The sequence below is a fragment of the Oncorhynchus gorbuscha genome, linkage group LG16, assembly GCF_021184085.1.
Source record: "Oncorhynchus gorbuscha isolate QuinsamMale2020 ecotype Even-year linkage group LG16, OgorEven_v1.0, whole genome shotgun sequence".
Classification (NCBI taxonomy): Eukaryota; Metazoa; Chordata; class Actinopteri; order Salmoniformes; family Salmonidae; genus Oncorhynchus; species Oncorhynchus gorbuscha.
The window spans coordinates 94,459,563-94,482,062 of NC_060188.1; the positions used below are offsets into that span (position 1 = coordinate 94,459,563).

The following is a 22,500-nucleotide window of genomic DNA, read 5'->3' on the forward strand; positions in this document are numbered from 1 at the left end:
AAATGGTGTGGCATTGGGAATACAATGTCTCCTGGCAGTGAATAAACATACATTTCCCTGTATGCCATAGTGAATGGGATGGTGATTGAAATGGTGTGGCATTGAGAATACAATGTCTCCTGGCAGTGAATAAACATGCATTTCCCTGTATGCCATAGTGAATGGGATGGTGATTGAAATGGTGTGGCATTGGGAATACAATGTCTCCTGGCAGTGAATAAACATACATTTCCCTGTATGCCATAGTGAATGGGATGGTGATTGAAATGGTGTGGCATTGGAGAACCAAAACAATTGAAGAAACTAATAGAAAACAGACAACTTGGCAGTTGGTTGAAAACAACATCTTTGTTATACAATGCTGCCTGATGAACAACCCCACTACCAATTGTAAAAATAAACAACAGAGTGGCCTGTTGCATCTTACAGCATCTGCCGGCTAGGTTCTAATGGGGTTAAACAGTTCAACTAAGCTCATGAGTAATTTTTCAGATATATTCTTCAATGATTAAATCCCCAAAACAATGATTAAAGACTAAAAACAATGATTAAAGACTAAAAACACTGATTAAAGGCAAAAAACAATGATTAAAGCCTAAAAACTATGATTAAAGCCTAAACGGATGTTTGAGTCCCAGGTTGCCTTCTTAATCTCTTAACATCTTGGTGGACACGGGTGTTGAATCAGGCAGATCTAGCAGGTAGCCTAGTGGTCAGAGTGTAGAGGCGGCAGGTAGCCTAGTGGTTAGAGTGTAGAGGAGGCAGGTAGCCTAGTGGTCAGAGTGTAGAGGCGGCAGGTAGCCTAGTGGTTAGAGTGTTGGGTTGCTAGATTGAATCCCCCGAGCCGACAAGATAAAAATCTGCCATTCTGCCCCTTGTGCAAGGCAGTTAACCCACTGTTCACTGGGTGCCGTGGATGTTCAATTTAAGGCAGCTTCCCCCACTCCGCATCTCTCTGATTCAGAGAGGTTGGATTAACTAGGGAAGACACGACTAGGTTTTCGCCTTTACCGGGGCACAGAGACAGCTGTCAGCACTCACAATGAGGAGACTAAGCCTGTGTCCCAAATAGCTCCCTATTTCTTACATAGTCCACTCCTTTTGACCGGGACCCATTAGGGAATATGAGACTAATCCTGTGTCCCAAATTGCTCCTTATTTCCTACATAGTCCACTCCTTTTGACCGGGACCCATTAGGGAATAGGTTGCCATTTGCAAATATACAGGGTGGAACTAACTTGTGCATTCTGAGATCATACGCTTTAGGACAGCACGGGAACAGATCCTGTCTGACGCGATGCACTATTGTAAAGTGACTGTTCCACTGGATGTCATAAGGTGAATGCACCAACTTGTAAGTCGCTCTGGATAAGAGCGTCTGCTAAATGACTTAAATGTAATGTAAAATGTAATGACGCTTAACCTCGCACCATTCCATCTCTGGTTGTACCGTGTCGGAAATCTTTGTGGGCTATACTCGGCCTTGTCTCAGGATGGTAAGTTGGTGGTTGAAGATTTCCCTCTAGTGGTGTGGGGGCTGTGCTTTGGCAAAGTGGGTGGGGTTATATCCTTCCTGTTTGGCCCTGTCCGGGGGTGTCCTCGGATGGGGCCACAGTGTCTCCTGACCCCTCCTGTCTCAGCCTCCAGTATTTATGCTGCAGTAGTTTATGTGTCGGGGCTAGGGTCAGTTTGTTTATCTGGAGTACTTCTCCTGTCCATTCGGTGTCCTGTAAATCTAAGTGTGCGTTCTCTAATTCTCTCCTTCTCTCTTTCTTTCTCTCTCTCGGAGGACCTGAGCCCTAGAACCATGCCCCAGGACTACCTGACATGATGACTCCTTGCTGTCCCCAGTCCACCTGGCCATGCTGCTGCTCCAGTCTCAACTGGCCTGGGCCCTAGGACCATGTCCCAGGACTACCTGACATGAGGACTCCTTGCTGTCCCCAGTCCACCTGGCCATGCTCCTGCTCCAGTTTCAACTGTTCTGCCTTACTATTATTCCATGCTCTCGGAGGACCTCTAATTCTCATGATCTTTCTGTTCCATCTCTCTCTGCTCCAGAGGACCTGAACAGCCCTACCCGGCACAGCCAGAAGAGGAGGACATAGCCCGGTGCCCCAGGACTAGCCACCTGACACCTGATGGCTCCTTGCACTGTCCCCTATATAAATAAATTTGATTTGATTTGATTTGATTTGAGCTTAACCGCACCATTCCATCTCTGATGCTTAACTGGTCATTTATGAACATTTGAACATCTTGGTCACGTTCTGTTATAATTCCATCTGACTGTGCTCTCTGATTTGACCATGCTGGTCTTAAGGTTTTGGCCTTTCTAGGGAGTTTTCCTCGTGCTTTTACACCTGCATTGTTTGCATTCCATCTACGAAGGGCTATATAAATAAATTTGATTTGATTTGATTTGATTTGATGCTTAACCTCGCACCATTCCATCTCTGATGCTTAACCTCGCACCATTCCATCTCTGATGCTTAACCTCGCACCATTCCATCTCTGATGCTAACCTCGCACCAATCTCTGATGCACCATTCCATCTCTGATGCTTAACCTCGCACCATTCCATCTCTGATGCTTAACCTCGCACCATTCCATCTCTGATGCTTAACCTCGCACCATTCCATCTCTGTTGCTTAACCTAGCACCATTCCATCTCTGATGCTTAACCTAGCACCATTCCATCTCTGATCTTTAACCTCGCACCATTCAATCTCTGACAGGGAGGAACACGCCGACATTGATTACAACTTGAACTATCAAAGGAGATGGTCAGATGAACACATTGTCTACCTGGTCCCCAATGGTGGAACAATGGTGGAACAAACTCCCTCACGACGCCAGGACAGCGGAGTCAATCACCACCTTCCGGAGACACCTGAAACCCCACCTCTTTAAGGAATACCTAGGATAGGATAAGTAATCCCTCTCACCCCCCCCCCCTAAGTTTTAGATGCACTATTGTTAAGTGACTGTCCCACTGGATGTCATAAGGTGAATGCACCAATTTGTAAGTCGCTCTGGATAAGAGCGTCTGCTAAATGACTTAAATGTAAATGTTAAATGTAAATGTGGTCAACCGGTGTGTGTGATTGGATGAGCACCGTCTTCCCTTCTCGCTCGGCAGCTTGGAATAGCTATTGATACTTGCACATGCTCAGTGAGAGACTCCCGCTGGCGGTACCTGCAGTAATGGCAACATCTAGGGTTTGTTACCATGGAGAATGGTAACAGCTAGGGTTTGTTACCATGGAGAATGGCAACAGCTAGGGTTTGTTACCATGGAGAATGGTAACAGCTAGGGTTTGTTACCATGGAGAATGGTAACAGCTAGGGTTTGTTACCATGGAGAATGGTAACAGCTAGGGTTTGTTACCATAGAGAATGGTAGCAGCTAGGGTTTGTTACCATGGAGAATGGTAGCAGCTAGGGTTTGTTACCATGGAGAATGGTAGCAGCTAGGGTTTGTTACCATGGAGAATGGTAACAGCTAGGGTTTGTTACCATGGAGAATGGCAACAGCCATATCGTTATCACTGATCACCATGGAGAATGGCAACAGCCATATCGTTATCACTGATCACCATGGAGAATGGCAACAGCCATATCGTTATCACTGATCACCATGGAGAATGGCAACAGCCATATCGTTATCACTGATCACCATGGAGAATGGCAACAGCCATATCGTTATCACTGATTACCATGGAGAATGGCAACAGCCATATCGTTATCACTGATCACCATGGAGAATGGCAACAGCCATATCGTTATCACTGATCACCATGGAGAATGGCATCAGCCATATCGTTATCACTGATCACCATGGAGAATGGCAACAGCCATATCGTTATCACTGATCACCATGGAGAATGGTAACAGCCATATCGTTATCACTGATCACCATGGAGAATGGCAACAGCCATATCGTTATCACTGATCACCATGGAGAATGGTAACAGCCATATCGTTATCACTGATCACCATGGAAACGGTCCATATCGTTATCACTGATCACCATGGAAACGGTCCATATGGTTATCACTGATCACCATGGAAACGGTCCAGCGGTCAACACGTCATGTCCATCCACTCTGGAGAACCCAGAAGTACTTCATCTCCCTCTGTGATGTTGTGTCTCTGGCGGTAAAGGTCACAGACCTCAGGAGAGAGATATGTCTGTCTGCCTGCCTGAAGCATCATGTTGTGGGGGTGCTTTGCTGCAGGAGGGACTGGTGCACTTCACAAAATAGATGGCATCATGCGGAATTTAAAATTATGTGGATATATTGAAGCAACATCTCAAGACATCAGTCAGGAAGTTAAAGCTTGGTCGCAAATGGGTATTCCCAATGCACAATGACCGCAAACATACTTCCAAAGTTGTGGACAAATGGCTTAAGGACAACAAATTCAAGGTATTGGAGTGGCCATCACAAAGCCCTGACCTCAATCCTACAGAAAATGTGTGGGCGGAACTGAAAAGGCGTGTGCGAGCAAGGAGGCCTACAAACCTGACTCAGTTACACCAGCTCTGTCAGGAGGAATGGGTCAAAATTATTGTGGGAAGCTTGTGGAAGGCTACCCGAAACATTTGACCCAAGTTAAACAATTTAAAGGCCATTCTACCAAATACTATATGAGTGTATGTAAACCTCTGACCCACTGGGAATATGATGAAAGAAATAAAAGCTGAAATAAATCATTCTATTCTACTATTATTCTGACATTTCACATTTTTTCAAAATAAAGTGGTGATCCTAACTGACCTAAGACAGGGAACATTTACTAGGATAAAATGTCAGCTATTGTGAAAAACTGAGTTTAAATGTATTTGGCTAAGGTGTATGTAAACTTCCGACTTCAACTGTACACACTACCTAAACTAACCAGTGCCCCTGCACACTGACTCTGTATCGGCACCCCACTATATACAGTGGGAGAGAACAAGTATTTGATACACTGACAATTTTGCAGGGTTTTCCTACTTTCAAATATGTAGATGTCGGTCGTGTTTATCATAGGTACACATTTACATTTACATTTAAGTCATTTAGCAGACGCTCTTATCCAGAGCGACTTAAACTGTGAAAGATGGAATCTAAAACAAAAATCCAGAAAATCACATTGTATGATTTTTAAATAATTAATTTGCATTTTATTGTATGACATAAATTTTCGTTGACCTACCAACCAGTAAGAATTACGGGTCTAACAGACCTGTTAGTTTTTCTTTAAGAAGCCCTCCTGTTCTCCACTCATTACCTGTATTAACTGCACCTGTTTGAACTTGTTACCTGTATAAAAGACACCTGTCAACACACTCACTCAAACAGACTCCAACTTTCCACAGTGGCCAAGACAAGACAGGGTGTAAGGACATCAGGGATAGAATTGTAGACCTGCACAAGGCTGGGATGGGCTACAGGACAATAGGCAAGCAGCTTGGTGAGAAGGCAACAACTGTTGGTGCAATTATTAGAAAATGGGAGAAGTTCAAGATCAAATCAAATCAAATTGATTTATATAGTACATCAAATCTCAAAGTGCTGAGAAACCCAGCCTAAAACCCCAAACAGCAAACAATGCAGGTGTAAAAGCACGGTGGCTAGGAAAAACTCCCTAGAAAGGCCAAAACCTAGGAAGAAACCTAGAGAGGAACCGGGCTATGTGGGGTGGCCAGTCCTCTTCTGGCTGTGCCGGGTAGAGATTATAACAGAACATGACCAAGATGTTCAAATGTTGACGGTAAATCACCCTCGGTCTGGGGCTCCATGCAAGATCCCATCTCGTGGGGCATTAATGATCATGAGGAAGGTGAGGGATCAGCCCAGAACTACACGGCAGGACCTGGTCAATGACGTGAAGAGAGCTGGGACCACAGTCTCAAAGAAAACCATTAGTTACACACTACGCTGTCATGGATTCAAATCCTGCAGTGCACGCAAGGTCCCCCTGCTCAAGCCAGCGCATGTCCAGGCCTGTCTGAAGTTTGCCAATGACCATCTGGATGATCCAGAGGAGGAATGGGGAAAGTCATGTGGTCTGATGAGACAAAAATAGAGCTTTTTGGTAAAAACTCAACTCGTCGTGTTTGGAGGACAAAGAATGCTGAGTTGCATCCAAAGAACACCATACCTACTGTGAAGCATGGGGGTGAAACATCATGCTTTGGGGCTGTTTTTCTGCAAAGGGACCAGGACGACTGATCCATGTAAAGGAAAGAATGAATGGGGCCATGTATCGTGAGATTCTGAGTGAAAACCTCCTTCCATCAGCAAGGGCATTGAAGACGAAACGTGGCTGGGTCTTTCAGCATGACAATGGGCAACGAAGGAGTGGCTTCGTAAGAAGCATTTCAAGGTCCTGGAGTGGCCTAGCCAGTCTCCAGATCTCAACCTCGTAGAAAATATTTGGAGGGAGTTGAAAGTCTGTGTTGCCCAGCAACAGCCCCAAAACATCACTGCTCTAGAGGAGGTTTGCATGGAGGAATGGGCCAAAATACCAGCAACAGTGTGTGAAAACCTTGTGAAGACTTACAGAAAACGTTTGACCTCTGTCATTGCCAACAAAGGGTATATAACAAAGTATTGAGATACACTTTTGTTATTGACCAAATACTTATTTTCCACCATAATTTGCAAATAAATTCCTAAAAAATCCTACAATGTGATTTTCTGGATTTTTTTTCTCATTTTGTCTGTCATAGTTGAAGTGGACCTATGATGAACATTACAGGCCTCTCTCATCTTTTTAAGTGGGAGAACTTGCACAATTGGTGGCTGACTGAATACTTTTTTGCCCCACTGTATGTAAAACACAGGACAGTCATGTTCTTACACTGGGCCTTTAATAAAGGTCAAACAAGGATAAACCACAGTGATTAAATTACAGGCAAGATCAGGGATATTCATCTGGAGCTGGAGGTCAGTCATACACGGTGCCATACACTCAAATAAGGTCAAACAAGGCCTACATGAGCTGTAGTATAGTGGTTTATTAAGTTATAAGAGGATCAGCTATGCTGACTACATTACATTACAGGATACATAAGGGATATGCAGGAGGTTGTAAGACAGTCCATAGAGGACTGGGCGGTTTCTGGGTTCTTGATTTGAAAATGGACAATATTTTGAAATGCTTTATTAACAAACCCTCAGACGGTGTCCATCTGAGAGAAAAACCAAGACGATGTCACTGGATAGAGGATTCATCCAATATGATATTATATTAATACCCAGTGTCCCAATCCCACCTCACTTTCAAGTACTTTAGGGGTTGATCTCAGAACCAAATCGTGTGTGTCCCTTGCTAGCTAGTTGGATTTACGTCTGTGGGCAGAATATTTATGTCAAGATGGGTTGAGAAGGAGTTATTGTACCTGGCAACACTCGTAGGTCTGCGTCACTGCCGGTGCGGGCGCTGCCAGGGTTGTCTGCCAGGCAGCGGTAGGTGGCAGAGTCTGGTGGTTGAACCTTGCTAACCTGGAGCGAGCCGGAGGGCAGTACCACGACCCTGCTATCTGGGGTTAAGGTGAGTGGCAGGTCCTCTCTGTTCTTCTGCCAGCGTACCACGGGCATGGGATCACCAGTCACCTCACAGCGCAGCAGGGCCGTGTCACCCAGGTAGGAGGACACTGACTCTGTAGGGACCACCAGCTTCAACGGACCTGGTGGAGAGAGGGAACAAAGGATTAGATACTGAGGGACCCACTACTGTAGGGACCCACTGTAGCTGACTCTGTAGGGACCCACTACTGTAGCTGACTCTGTAGGGACCCACTACTGTAGCTGACTCTGTATGGACCCACTACTGTAGCTGACTCTGTAGGGACCCACTACTGTAGCTGACTCTGTATGGACCCACTACTGTAGCTGACTCTGTAGGGACCCACTACTGTAGCTGACTCTGTAGGAACCCACTACTGTAGCTGACTCTGTAGGGACCCACTACTGTAGCTTCAGGGGACCCAAGGACAGGGACCCACTAGAGCTGACTCTGTATGGAACCACTACTGTAGGCTGTAGGGTTAGCTGACTCAGGGCAATCACTGACTCTGTAGGGAAAAAGTGACAGGGGAGCTTCAGGGGACCCAAGGACAGAGAGAGAGAGGCTGTTAGCAGCAATCACTGATATGAAAAAAGTACAGGGGAGAGGAGGAGGAGAGGAGAGGAGAGGAGAGGAGAGGAGAGGAGAGGAGAGGAGAGGAGAGGAGAGGAGAGGAGAGGAGAGGAGAGGAGAGGAGATAGGAGTGGGATGGGAGAGCTAAGGAGAAAGGAGAGAGGAGAGATGTCAGATCCTCCTCTCTGTATCACAGGAGGACGACAGCTCTGGGTGATGGAGGTTAGAGGTTAGTGTGTGAAAAAAAATGAAGGAATGTGTCCCAAATGGAACCATATTCCCTATATAGTGCACTACTTTAGACCAGAGCCCTATGGAACCATATTCCCTATATAGTGCACTACTTTAGACCAGAGCCCAATAGAACCCTATTCCCTATATAGTGCACTACTTTAGATCAGAGCCCAATAGAACCCTATTCCCTATATATAATTAGACTGAGCTATCTTGTTACAGGAGCATAGCAACAATTAGACTGAGCTATCTTGTTACAGGAGCATAGCAACAATTAGACTGAGCTATCTTGTTACAGGAGCATAGCAACAATTAGACTGAGCTATCTTGTTACAGGAGCATAGTAACAATTAGACTGAGCTATCTTGTTACAGGAGCATAGTAACAATTAGACTGAGCTATCTTGTTACAGGAGCATAGTAACAATTAGCTATCTTGTTGCATAGCAATTATCTTGTTACAGGAGCATAGCAACAATTAGACTGAGCTATCTTGTTACAGGAGCATAGTAACAATTAGACTGAGCTATCTTGTTACAGGAGCATAGCAACAATTAGACTGAGCTATCTTGTTACAGGAGCATAGCAACAATTAGACTGAGCTATCTTGTTACAGGATCATAGCAACAATTAGACTGAGCTATCTTGTTACAGGAGCATAGCAACAATTGAATTCTAAATAAATCACAGACAGTGTGACCAGCAAAGCCCACCCACACCATCACACCTCCTCCTCCATGCTTCACGGTGGTAACCACACATGCAGGGATCATCTGTTCACCTACTCTGTGAATCACAAAGACACAGCGGTTGGAACCAAAAATCTCAAATTTGGACTCAGACTAAAAGGACAGATTTCCACCGGTCTAATGTCCATTGCTCGAGTTTCGTGGCCAAAGTAAGTCTTCTTATTATTGGTGTCCTTTAGTAGTGGTTTCATTGCAACAATTTGACTATGAAGGCCCAATTCTCCTCTGAACAGTTGATGATTAGATGTGTCTGTTACTTGAACTCAGTGAAGCATTTATTTGAGCTGTAATTTCTGAGTCTGGTAACTCTAATGAACTTATCCTCTGCTGCAGAGTTAACTCTGGGTCTTCCTTTCCTGTGGCGGTCCTCATGAGAGAAAGTTTCATCATAGCGCTTGATGTTTTTTACGACTGCCTTGAAGAAACTTTTAAAGTTCATGACATTTTCCGGACTGACAGAGCTTCATGTCTTAAAGTCATGATGGAATTTCATTTCTTTTTTGCTTATTTGAGCTGTTCTTGCCATAATAGGGACTTGGTCTTTTACCAAATAGGGCTATCTTCCTTATGCCACCTCCACTTTGTCACAACACAATTGATTGGCTAAAACACATTAAAACCTCGTAAGGATCCGCCTCTTTTAAAAAAAAATGTTCGGCCTAAAATAACATACCCAAATCTAACTGCCTGTAGCTCAGGACCTGAAGTACCATCTCGGTACCATTTGAAAGGAAACACTTTGTAGTTTGTGGAAATGTGAAAGGAATGTAGGAGAATATAACACATTAGATCTGGTAAAAGATAACACAAGAAAAAATGCTATTTTTTTTGTACCGTCATCTTTGAAATGCAAGAAAAAGGCCATAATGTATTATTCCAGCCCAGGGGCAATTTAGATATTGACCGCTAGATGGCAGCAGTGTACATGCAATATTTTAGACTGATCCAATGAACCATTGCATTTCTGTTCTAAATGTTGTGTCAAGACTGCCCCAAATGTGCCTAATTTGTTTATTAATAACTTTTCAAGTTTATAACTGTGCACTCTCCTCAAACAATACAATTGTATTATTATCACTGTAATAGCTGCTGTAAATTGGACAGGGCAGTTAGTTAGCTACTGTAAACGGTGCAGTTGGATTAACAATAATTTAAGGTTGCTGCCAATATCAGATATGTCCATGTCCTGGGAAATGTTACTTACATCCTCATGCTAATCGCATTAGCCTACGTTAGCGCAAAAGTACCGTGGGGAACCCACCGATCCTGAAGAAGTTTTAAGAAGGAAATAAATTCCACACATTAACTTTTAACAAGGGACTCCTGTTATTTGAAATGCATTCCAGGTGACTACCTCATGAAACTGGTTGAGAGAATGCCAAGAGTGTGCAAAGTTGTCATCAAGGTAAAGGGTGAGGTACTCAAGTATCTCAAATATAAAACATGATTCCATATGTGTTATTTCATAGTTTTGATGTCTTCACTCTTGTTCTACAATGTAGAAAATAGTAAAAATAAAGAAAACCCCTGGAATGAGTAGGTGTGTCCAAACGTTGACTGGTACAGTGCATATTTTTTTAGATATATTTTTTACATGCATGTCCAGGTTTTTCCCCCTGTGGATTAACTGTGGTGCCCTGACCTCTAGTATTTCTGTGACAGAATCCTTAAATCCTGATTCAATCTGTACAAATCCTCTTAACAGTGTCACAGCTTCCCCTTGAAAGCAGAGATCCTACATCAGAGGTGTACAGGGCACACTGGCAATCCAAACAAGCTGCTCTGCCGCGATCTACAAAGGTTCTCTGTAGTAGCTCTGTCAGTTTCAACACAGGTATCAGTAGACTCTCTCCAGGGTCTAGTCTCTCTCCAGGGCCTAGTCTCTCTCCAGGGTCTAGACTCTCTCCAGGGTCTAGACTCTCTCCAGGGTCTAGACTCTTTCCAAGGTCTAGACTCTCTCCAGGGTCTAGACTCTCTCCAAGGTCTAGTCTCTCTCCAGGGTCTAGACTCTCTCCAAGGTCTAGTCTCTCTCCAGGGTCTATACTGGGCTGCCTGGTATCAGTATAAAGCTGTCAAACAGACAGAGAGGACTGGGCTGTCTGGTATATCAGTATAAAGCTGACAGACAGACAGACAGACAGACAGACAGACAGACAGACAGACAGACAGACAGACAGACAGACAGACAGACAGACAGACAGACAGACAGACAGACAGACAGACAGACAGACAGACAGACAGACAGACAGACAGACAGACAGACAGACAGACAGACAGACAGACAGACAGACAGACAGACAGACAGACAGACAGACAGACAGACAGACAGACAGACAGACAGACAGACAGACAGACAGACAGACAGACAGACAGACAGACAGACAGACAGACAGACAGACAGACAGACAGACAGACAGACAGACAGACAGACAGACAGACAGACAGACAGACAGACAGACAGTATATCTGGTATATATTTATATTAATAATTTAAGAGAGAGAGAGAGAGAGAGAGAGAGAGAGAGAGAGAGAGAGAGAGAGAGAGAGAGAGAGAGAGAGAGAGAGAGAGAGAGAGAAGAGAGAGAGAGAGAGAGAGAGAGAGAGAGAGAGAGAGAGAGAGAGAGAGAGAGAAGAGAGAGAGAGAGAGAGAGAGAGAGAGAGAGAGAGAGAGAGAGAGAGAGAGAGAGAGAGAGAGAGAGAGACAGAGAGAGAGAGAGAGAAAGAGAGAGACAGAGACACAGAGAGAGAGAGAGACAGAGAGAGAGACAGAGAGAGAGACAGAGAGAGAGAGAGAGAGAGAGAGAGAGAGAGAGAGAGAGAGAGAGAGAGAGAGAGAGAGAGGGAGAGAGAGAGGGGGGGGTGACAAAACAGAGAAATTGGTTGAGCTCTGAGTTTGTTATATTGACAAAACATTTTACAACAAGGCTTGATCAATGTTTGAATGTTCAAAGTTTTCAGGGCTTAAAGTACAAAACAGACCGATGTCACTGCAATCAAGGAAAAGAACCAGGGTTGAAAGACTTGAAATATTATTTGTAATTATATTACCGTTAAAACCAACCTTGTTTAAACTTCATAATATGTTTACACAACAGTTGAATGACTCCATGGATGCCAGCGCTTGTTCGTTTTTCTTTCGATTGGTTAAGTGTTGCTTCTCTTTGATGTGATGTATAGAACCAGGATGTGTCTAGGAGGTGGGATGTGTCTGGGAGGTGGGATGTATAGAACCAGGATGTGTCTGGGAGGTGGGATGTGTCTGGGAGGTGGGATGTGTCTGGGAGGTGGGATGTATAGAACCAGGATGTGTCTGGGAGGTGGGATGTATAGAACCAGGATGTGGCTGGGAGGTGGGATGTATAGAACCAGGATGTGGCTGGGAGGTGGGATGTATAGTACCAGGATGTGGCTGGGAGGTGGGATGTGTCTGGGAGGTGGGATGTGTCTGGGAGGTGGGATGTGTCTGGGAGGTGGGATGTATAGAACCAGGATATGGCTGGGAGGTGGGATGTATAGAACCAGGATGTGTCTGGGAGGTGGAATGTGTCTGGGAGGTGGGATGTGTCTGGGAGGTTGGATGTGTCTGGGAGGTGGGATGTATAGAACCAGGATGTGGCTGGGAGGTGGGATGTGTCTGGGAGGTGGGATGTATAGAACCAGGATGTGGCTGGGAGGTGGGATGTGTCTCGGAGGTGGGATGTATAGCACCAGGATGTGTCTGGGAGGTGGGATGTGTCTGGGAGGTGGGATGTATAGAACCAGGATGTGGCTGGGAGGTGGGATGTATAGAACCAGGATGTGTCTGGGAGGTGGGATGTGTCTGGGAGGTGGGATGTGTCTGGGAGGTTGGATGTGTCTGGGAGGTGGGATGTATAGAACCAGGATGTGGCTGGGAGGTGGGATGTGTCTGGGAGGTGGGATGTATAGAACCAGGATGTGGCTGGGAGGTGGGATGTGTCTCGGAGGTGGGATGTATAGCACCAGGATGTGTCTGGGAGGTGGGATGTATAGAACCAGGATGTGTCTGGGAGGTGGGATGTATAGCACCAGGATGTGTCTGGGAGGTGGGATGTATAGTACCAGGATGTGGCTGGGAGGTGGGATGAATAGAACCAGGATGTGTCTGGGAGGTGGGATGTATAGAACCAGGATGTGGCTGGGAGGTGGGATGTGTCTGGGAGGTGGGATGTGTCTGGGAGGTTGGATGTCTAGAACCAGGATGTGGCTGGGAGGTGGGATGTCTAGAACCAGGATGTGGCTGGGAGGTGGGATGTATAGAACCAGGATGTGGCTGAGAGGTGGGATGTATAGCACCAGGATGTGTCTGGGAGGTGGGATGTATAGAACCAGGATGTGTCTGGGAGGTGGAATGTATAGAACCAGGATGTGGCTGGGAGGTGGGATGTATAGAACCATGATGTGTCTGGGAGGTGGGATGTATAGAACTAGGATGTGTCTGGGAGGTGGGATGTATAGAACCAGGATGTGTCTGGGAGGTGGGATGTATAGAACCAGGATGTGGCTGGGAGGTGGGATGTGTCTGGGAGGTGGGATGTGTCTGGGAGGTGGGATGTATAGAACCAGGATGTGTCTGGGAGGTGGGATGTATAGAACCAGGATGTGGCTGGGAGGTGGGATGTATAGAACCAGGATGTGGCTGGGAGGTGGGATGTATAGTACCAGGATGTGGCTGGGAGGTGGGATGTGTCTGGGAGGTGGGATGTGTCTGGGAGGTGGGATGTGTCTGGGAGGTGGGATGTATAGAACCAGGATATGGCTGGGAGGTGGGATGTATAGAACCAGGATGTGTCTGGGAGGTGGAATGTGTCTGGGAGGTGGGATGTGTCTGGGAGGTTGGATGTGTCTGGGAGGTGGGATGTATAGAACCAGGATGTGGCTGGGAGGTGGGATGTGTCTGGGAGGTGGGATGTATAGAACCAGGATGTGGCTGGGAGGTGGGATGTGTCTCGGAGGTGGGATGTATAGCACCAGGATGTGTCTGGGAGGTGGGATGTGTCTGGGAGGTGGGATGTATAGAACCAGGATGTGGCTGGGAGGTGGGATGTATAGAACCAGGATGTGTCTGGGAGGTGGGATGTGTCTGGGAGGTGGGATGTGTCTGGGAGGTTGGATGTGTCTGGGAGGTGGGATGTATAGAACCAGGATGTGGCTGGGAGGTGGGATGTGTCTGGGAGGTGGGATGTATAGAACCAGGATGTGGCTGGGAGGTGGGATGTGTCTCGGAGGTGGGATGTATAGCACCAGGATGTGTCTGGGAGGTGGGATGTATAGAACCAGGATGTGTCTGGGAGGTGGGATGTATAGCACCAGGATGTGTCTGGGAGGTGGGATGTATAGTACCAGGATGTGGCTGGGAGGTGGGATGAATAGAACCAGGATGTGTCTGGGAGGTGGGATGTATAGAACCAGGATGTGGCTGGGAGGTGGGATGTGTCTGGGAGGTCTGGGATGTGTCTGGGAGGTGGGATGTCTAGAACCAGGATGTGGCTGGGAGGTGGGATGTATAGAACCAGGATGTGGCTGGGAGGTGGGATGTATAGAACCAGGATGTGTCTGGGAGGTAGGGATGTCTGGGAGGTGGGATGTATAGAACCAGGATGTGTCTGGGAGGTGGGATGTATAGAACCAGGATGTGGCTGGGAGGTGGGATGTATAGAACCAGGATGTGTCTGGGAGGTGGGAGTATAGTGGGATGTATGGGAGGTGGGATGTATAGAACCAGGATGTGGCTGGGAGGTGGGATGTATAGAACCAGGATGTGTCTGGGAGGTGGGATGTGTCTGGGAGGTGGGATGTATAGAACCAGGATGTGTCTGGGAGGTGGGATGTATAGAACCAGGATGTGGCTGGGAGGTGGGATGTCTAGAACCAGGATGTGGCTGGGAGGTGGGATAGAACCAGGATGTCTGGGTCTGGGAGGTGGGATGTATAGAACCAGGATGTGGCTGGGAGGTGAACCAGGATGTGTCTGGGAGAGGTGGGATGTATAGATGTGTCTGGGAGGTGGGATGTATAGAACCAGGATGTGTCTGGGAGGTGGGATGTATAGTAACAGGATGTCTGGGAGGTGGGATGTATAGAACCAGGATGTGTCTGGGAGGTGGGATGTATAGAACCAGGATGTGGCTGGGAGGTGGGTATAGAACCAGGATGTCTGGGAGGTGGGATGTCTAGAACCAGGATGTGTCTGGGAGGTGGGATGTATAGAACCAGGATGTGTCTGGGAGGTGGGATGTGGGATGTGTCTGGGAGGTGGGATGTATAGAACCAGGAGGTGGATGGGAGGTGGGATGTGTCTGGGAGGTGGGATGATAGAACCAGGATGTGGCTGGGAGGTGGGATGAACCAGGATGTGTCTGGGAGGTGGGATGTATAGAACCAGGATGTGGCTGGGAGGTGGGATGTATAGAACCAGGATGTGTCTGTCTGGGAGGTGGGATGTATAGAACCAGGATGTGGTCTCTGGGAGGTGGGATGTATAGAACCAGGATGTGTCTAGCACCAGGGAGATGTGTCTGGGGGATGTGGAGGTAGAACCAGGATGTGGTCTGGGATGAATAGAACCAGGGGAGGTGGGATGTGTCTGGGAGGTGGGATGTATAGAACCAGGATGTGTCTGGGAGGTGGGATGTAGGGATGGGATGTGTCTGGGAGGTGGGATGTATAGAACCAGGATGTGTCTGGGAGGTGGGATGTGTGGGATGGGATGTCTGGGAGGTGGGGTGGGATGTGTCTGGGAGGTGGGATGTATAGAACCAGGATGTGGCTGGGAGGTGGGATGTATAGAACCAGGATGTGGCTGGGAGGTGGGATGTGTCTGGGAGGTGGGATGTGTCTGGGAGGTGGGATGTATAGAACCAGGATGTTGCTGGGAGGTGGGATGTATAGTACCAGGATGTGGCTGGGAGGTGGGATGTGTCTGGGAGGTGGGATGTGTCTGGGAGGTTGGATGTCTAGAACCAGGATGTGGCTGGGAGGTGGGATGTCTAGAACCAGGATGTGGCTGGGAGGTGGGATGTATAGAACCAGGATGTGGCTGGGAGGTGGGATGTATAGCACCAGGATGTGTCTGGGAGGTGGGATGTATAGAACCAGGATGTGTCTGGGAGGTGGGATGTATAGAACCAGGATGTGGCTGGGAGGTGGGATGTATAGAACCAGGATGTGTCTGGGAGGTGGGATGTATAGAACTAGGATGTGTCTGGGAGGTGGGATGTATAGAACCAGGATGTGGCTGGGAGGTGGGATGTATAGAACCAGGATGTGGCTGGGAGGTGGGATGTGTCTGGGAGGTGGGATGTGTCTGGGAGGTGGGATGTATAGAACCAGGATGTGTCTGGGAGGTGGGATGTATAGAACCAGGATGTGGCTGGAAGGTGGGATGTATAGTACCAGGATGTGGCTGGGAGGTGGGCTGTATAGAACCAGGATGTGGCTGGGAGGTGGGATGTATAGAACCAGGATGTGTCTGGGAGGTGGGATGTATAGAACCAGGATGTGGCTGGGAGGTGGTATGTGTAGAACCAGGATGTGTCTGGGAGGTGGGATGTATAGAACCAGGATGTGTCTGGGAGGTGGGATGTGTAGAACCAGGATGTGTCTGGGAGGTGGGATGTATAGCACCAGGATGTGTCTGGGAGATGGGATGTATAGTACCAGGATGTGTCTGGGAGGTGGGATGTATAGCACCAGGATGTGTCTGGGAGGTGGGATGTATAGAACCAGGATGTGTCTGGGAGGTGGAATGTGTCTGGGAGGTGGGATGTATAGAACCAGGATGTGTCTGGGAGGTGGGATGTATAGTACCAGGATGTGTCTGGGAGGTGGGATGTATAGAACCAGGATGTGTCTGAGAGGTGGGATGTATAGTACCAGGATGTGTCTGGGAGGTGGGATGTATAGAACCAGGATGTGTCTGGGAGGTGGGATGTATAGTACCAGGATGTGTCTGGGAGGTGGGATGTATAGAACCAGGATGTGTCTGGGAGGTGGGATGTATAGTACCAGGATGTGTCTGGGAGGTGGGATGTATAGAACCAGGATGTGGCTGGGAGGTGGGATGTATAGAACCAGGATGTGTCTGGGATGTGGGATGTGTCTGGGAGGTGGGATGTATAGAACCAGGATGTGGCTGGGAGGTGGGATGTGTCTGGGAGGTGGGATGTGTCTGGGAGGTGGGATGTATAGAACCAGGATGTGTCTGGGAGGTGGGATGTATAGTAACAGGATGTGGCTGGGAGGTGGGCTGTATAGCACCAGGATGTGTCTGGGAGGTGGGATGTCTAGAACCAGGATGTGGCTGGGATGTATAGAACCAGGATGTGGCTAGGAGGTGGGATGTATAGAACCAGGATGTGTCTGGGAGGTGGGATGTGTCTGGGAGGTGGGATGTGTCTGGGAGGTGGGATGTATAGAACCAGGATGTGTCTGGGAGGTGGGATGTATAGAACCAGGATGTCGCTGGGAGGTGGGATGTGTCTGGGAGGTGGGATGTGTCTGGGAGGTTGGATGTATAGAACCAGGATGTGTCTGGGAGGTGGGATGTATAGAACCAGGATGTGTCTGGGAGGTGGGATGTATAGAACCAGGATGTGTCTGGGAGGTGGGATGTATAGAACCAGGATGTGTCTGGGAGGTGGGATGTATAGAACCAGGATGTGTCTGGGAGGTGGGATGTATAGAACCAGGATGTGTCTGGGAGGTGGGATGTATAGAACCAGGATGTGTCTGGGAGGTAAGTCGCTCTGGATAAGAGTGTCTGCTAAATGACTTAAATGTAAATGTATGTATAGCACCAGGATGTGGCTGGGAGGTGGGATGTATAGAACCAGGATGTGTCTGGGAGGTGGGATGTATAGAACCAGGATGTGTCTGGGAGGTGGGATGTATAGAACCAGGATGTGTCTGGGAGGTGGGATGTATAGAACCAGGATGTGTCTGGGAGGTGGGATGTATAGCACCAGGATGTGGCTGGGAGGTGGGATGTATAGTACCAGGATGTGTCTGGGAGGTGGGATGCATAGAACCAGGATGTGTCTGGGAGGTGGGATGTATAGAACCAGGATGTGTCTGGGAGGTGGGATGTATAGCACCAGGATGTGGCTGGGAGGTGGGATGTGTCTGGGAGGTGGGATGTATAGTACCAGGATGTGGCTGGGAGGTGGGATGTATAGCACCAGGATGTGGCTGGGAGGTGGGATGTATAGAACCAGGATGTGTCTGGGAGGTGGGATGCATAGAACCAGGATGTGGCTGGGAGGTGGGATGCATAGAACCAGGATGTGGCTGGGAGGTGGGGCCATCTCGTTGGGGTTCTGGTTATTATGGTATGCACGTAGTGTGAGCAGAGGAAAGCTTCCGATGATTGGCTGAAAGTGAGGTATCGATATCTGTCAGCCAGCCAGCTGGCTCCATTAGGTTGAATAGGACCGGAGGACCAGAGAGGAGAGCAAATAGGACTAAAGAGGAGAGGACAAGACAGGAGAGATGGAGGAGAGAAAAGGCTGCTGAGTTACGGTCTCTCTGTAATGTTCATTGTCTTAGCCTTCATCAGCAGAGTCTGTTACTATACTGAGACTCTAGACAGTCCTCTATCATCAGGGCCTGTTACTATACTGAGACTCTAGACAGTCCTCTATCTCTAGAGAGAGAGCGAGAGAGAGAGAGCGAGAGCGAGAGCGAGAGCGAGAGCGAGAGAAAGAGAAATAGAGAAAGAGAGAGGTGGAGAGAGAGAGAGAGAGAGAGAGGCACCCAGCAGTTAGAGTCCTCAGCCCACTGACACCCTTATCAGACCACAGCAACATCACACTCCACCTGAACAGAGCAATACTCAATCATGAATCATCAAAGCTAACAGAACTAAGTAATATTAAGAAATGCTGTAGATGGAAGGAGTGTAGTTTGGAAACCTACCAAAAAACAATTAGGCAACAACAAATTCAATCCCTTTTAGACAACTTCCTGGATAAAGCGTTCCACTGTAGCAGTGAAGGTGTAAACTTGGCAGTAGAAAATCTTACCAGTATATCAGCTTCCCTGTCAAATCTAAAAATGTCAAATAGAAAATGAACAATGACAAATGGTTTGATGAAAAGTGCAAAAAACTAAGAAAGAAACTGCAAAACCTGTCCAACCAAAAACAGACTCAGAACATCTGAGTCTACGCCTTCACTGTGGTGAATCACTGAGTCTAAACCTTCACTATGGTGAATCACTGAGTCTAAACCTTCACTATGGTGAATCACTGAGTCTAAACCTTCACTGTGGTGAATCACTGAGTCTAAACCTTCACTATGGTGAATCACTGAGTCTACGCCTTCACTGTGGTGAATCACTGAGTCTACGCCTTCACTGTGGTGAATCACTGAGTCTACGCCTTCACTGTGGTGAATCACTGAGTCTATGGTGAATCACGTCTAAACCTTCACTGTGGTGAATCACTGAGTCTCACTATGGTGAATCCTTCACTATGGTGAATCACTGAGTCTTCACGCCTTCACTGTGGTGAATCACTGAGTCTAAACCTTCACTATGGTGAATCACTGAGTCTAAACCTTCACTGTGGTGAATCACTGAGTCTAAACCTTCACTGTGGTGAATCACTGAGTCTAAACCTTCACTGTGGTGAATCACTGAGTCTACGCCTTCACTATGGTGAATCACTGAGTCTACGCCTTCACTGTGGTGAATCACTGAGTCTAAACCTTCACTATGGTGAATCACTGAGTCTAAACCTTCACTATGGTGAATCACTGAGTCTAAACCTTCACTGTGGTGAATCACTGAGTCTAAACCTTCACTGTGGTGAATCACTGAGTCTAAATCTTTACTGTGGTGAATCACTGAGTCTAAACCTTCACTGTGGTGAATCACTGAGTCTAAACCTTCACTGTGGTGAATCACTGAGTCTAAATCTTTACTGTGGTGAATCACTGAGTCGAAACCTTCACTATGGTGAATCACTGAGTCTACGCCTTCACTGTGGTGAATCACTGAGTCTACGCCTTCACTGTGGTGAATCACTGAGTCTACGCCTTCACTATGGTGAATCACTGAGTCTAAGCCTTCACTGTGGTGAACCACTGAGTCTAAACCTTCACTGTGGTGAATCACTGAGTCTACGCCTTCACTATGGTGAATCACTGAGTCTACGCCTTCACTGTGGTGAATCACTGAGTCTAAACCTTCACTGTGGTGAATCACTGAGCCTAAACCTTCATTATGGTGAATCACTGAGCCTAAACCTTCACTATGGTGAATCACTGAGTCTACGCCTTCACCGTGGTGAATCACTGAGTCTACGCCTTCACTGTGGTGAATCACTAAAACAATACAGAAATACAACATGGAAAAAGAAGGATCAGCACGTCAGAAATCAGCTCAATGTAATTGAAGAATTCATAGACTCTAAACACTTCTGGGAAAATTGGAAAACACTAAACAAACAACAACACAAAGAAATTATCTATCCAAAATGGAGATGTGTGTATAAACCACTTCACTAATCTTTTTGGCTCTACAACACAGAACAAACAGCAAAAACATATACATGATCAAATACAACTCTTAGAATCAACTATTAAAGACAACCAGAACCCACTGGATTCTCCAATTACCTTGAATGAGCTACAGGACAAAATACAAACCCTCCAACCCAGAAAGGCCTGTGGTGTTGATGGTATCCTAACCCAATGATACAATTTACAGACAACAAATTCCAATTGGCTATACTAAAACTCTTTAACATCATCCTCAGCTCTGGCATATTCCCTAATATTTGGAACCAAGGACTGATCACCCCAATCCACAAAGGCCTCACCCTGCTAGAATCTGAAGTCAAATGTCTGCTGTTTGCTGATGATCTGGTGCTTCTGTCACCAACCAAGGAGGGTCTATAGAAGCACCTAGATATTCTGCACAGATTCTCTAAGACTTGGGCCCTGACAGTAAATCTCAGTAAGACCAAAATAATGGTTTTCCAAAAAAGTTCCAGTTGCCAGGACCACAAATACAAATTCCATCTAGATACCACAGAGCACACGAAAAACTATACATACCTTGGCCTAAACATCAGCGCCACAGGTAACTTCCACTAAGCTGTGAACGATCTGAGAGACAAGGCAAGAAGGGCATTCTATGCCATCAAAAGGAACATCAAATTTGACATACCAATTAGGATCTGACTAAAAATATTTGAATCAGTTATAGAACCCATTGCCCTTTATGGTTGTGAGGTCTGGGGTCCGCTCACCAACCAAGACTTCACAAAATGGGACAAACACCAAATTGAGACTCTGCACGCAGAATTCTGCAAAAATATCCTCCGTGTACAACGTAGAACACCAAATAATGCTTGCAGAGCAGAATTAGGCCGATACCCACTAATTATCAAAATCCAGAAAAGAGCTGTTAAATTCTACAACCACCTAAAAGGAAGCGATTCATAAACCTTCCATAACAAAGACACCACCTACAGAGAGATGAACCTGGAGAAGAGTCCCCTAAGCAAGCTGGTCCTGGGGCTCTGTTCACAAATACAAACACACCCCACAGAGCCCCAGAGCAGCAACAAAAATAGACCCTGCCAAATCATGAGAAAACAAAAAGATAATTACTTGACACATTGGATAGAATTAACAAAAAAACATAGTAAACTAGAATGCTTTTTGGCCCTAAACAGAGAGTACACAGTGGCAGAATACCTGACCACTGTGACTGACCCAAACTGTGTACAGACTCAGAGATCATAGCCTTGCTATTGAGAAAGGCCGCCGTAGGCAGACATGGCTCTCAAGAGAAGACAGGATATGTGCACACTGCCCACAAAATGAGGTGGAAACTGAGCTGCACTTCCTAACCTCCTGTCTAAAGTATGACCATATTAGAGAGGCATATTTCCCTCAGATTAATTACACAGATCCACAAAGAATTCAAAAACAAATTTGGTTTTCATAAACTCCCATATCTACTGGGTGAAATACCACAGTGTGACATCACAGCAGCAAGATTTGTGACCTGTTGCCACGAGAAAAGGGCAACCAGTGAAGAACAAACACCATTGTAAATACAACCCATATTTATGCTTATTTATTTTCCCTTTTGTACTTCAACCATTTGTACATAGTTACAACACTGTATATATATATATATATATATAGTCTTATCTTACCTCTCTTATCTCACCTCATTTGCACATGCTATATATAGACTTTTTCTACTGTATTATTAATTGTATATTTGTTTATTCAACACAACTCTGTGTTGTTTGTGTCGAACTGCTTGTTTTTAACGAGCTTACCTGGTTAAATAAAGGAGAAATAAAACAGAATAAATACATAATATGACATGTGTAATGTCTTTA

The 22,500-nt window shown here is 46.5% G+C and overlaps 1 protein-coding gene across 1 annotated transcript in view; it reads right to left on the bottom strand.

Moving 5' to 3' along the window:
• The window catches only part of dcc (DCC netrin 1 receptor), a 670,683-nt gene that overhangs the window by 365,396 nt on the left and 282,787 nt on the right, over positions 1-22,500 (bottom strand). The window contains 1 exon segment of the mRNA XM_046305873.1: positions 7,398-7,685. Within this exon segment, the coding sequence (XP_046161829.1) occupies positions 7,398-7,685 (288 nt within the window).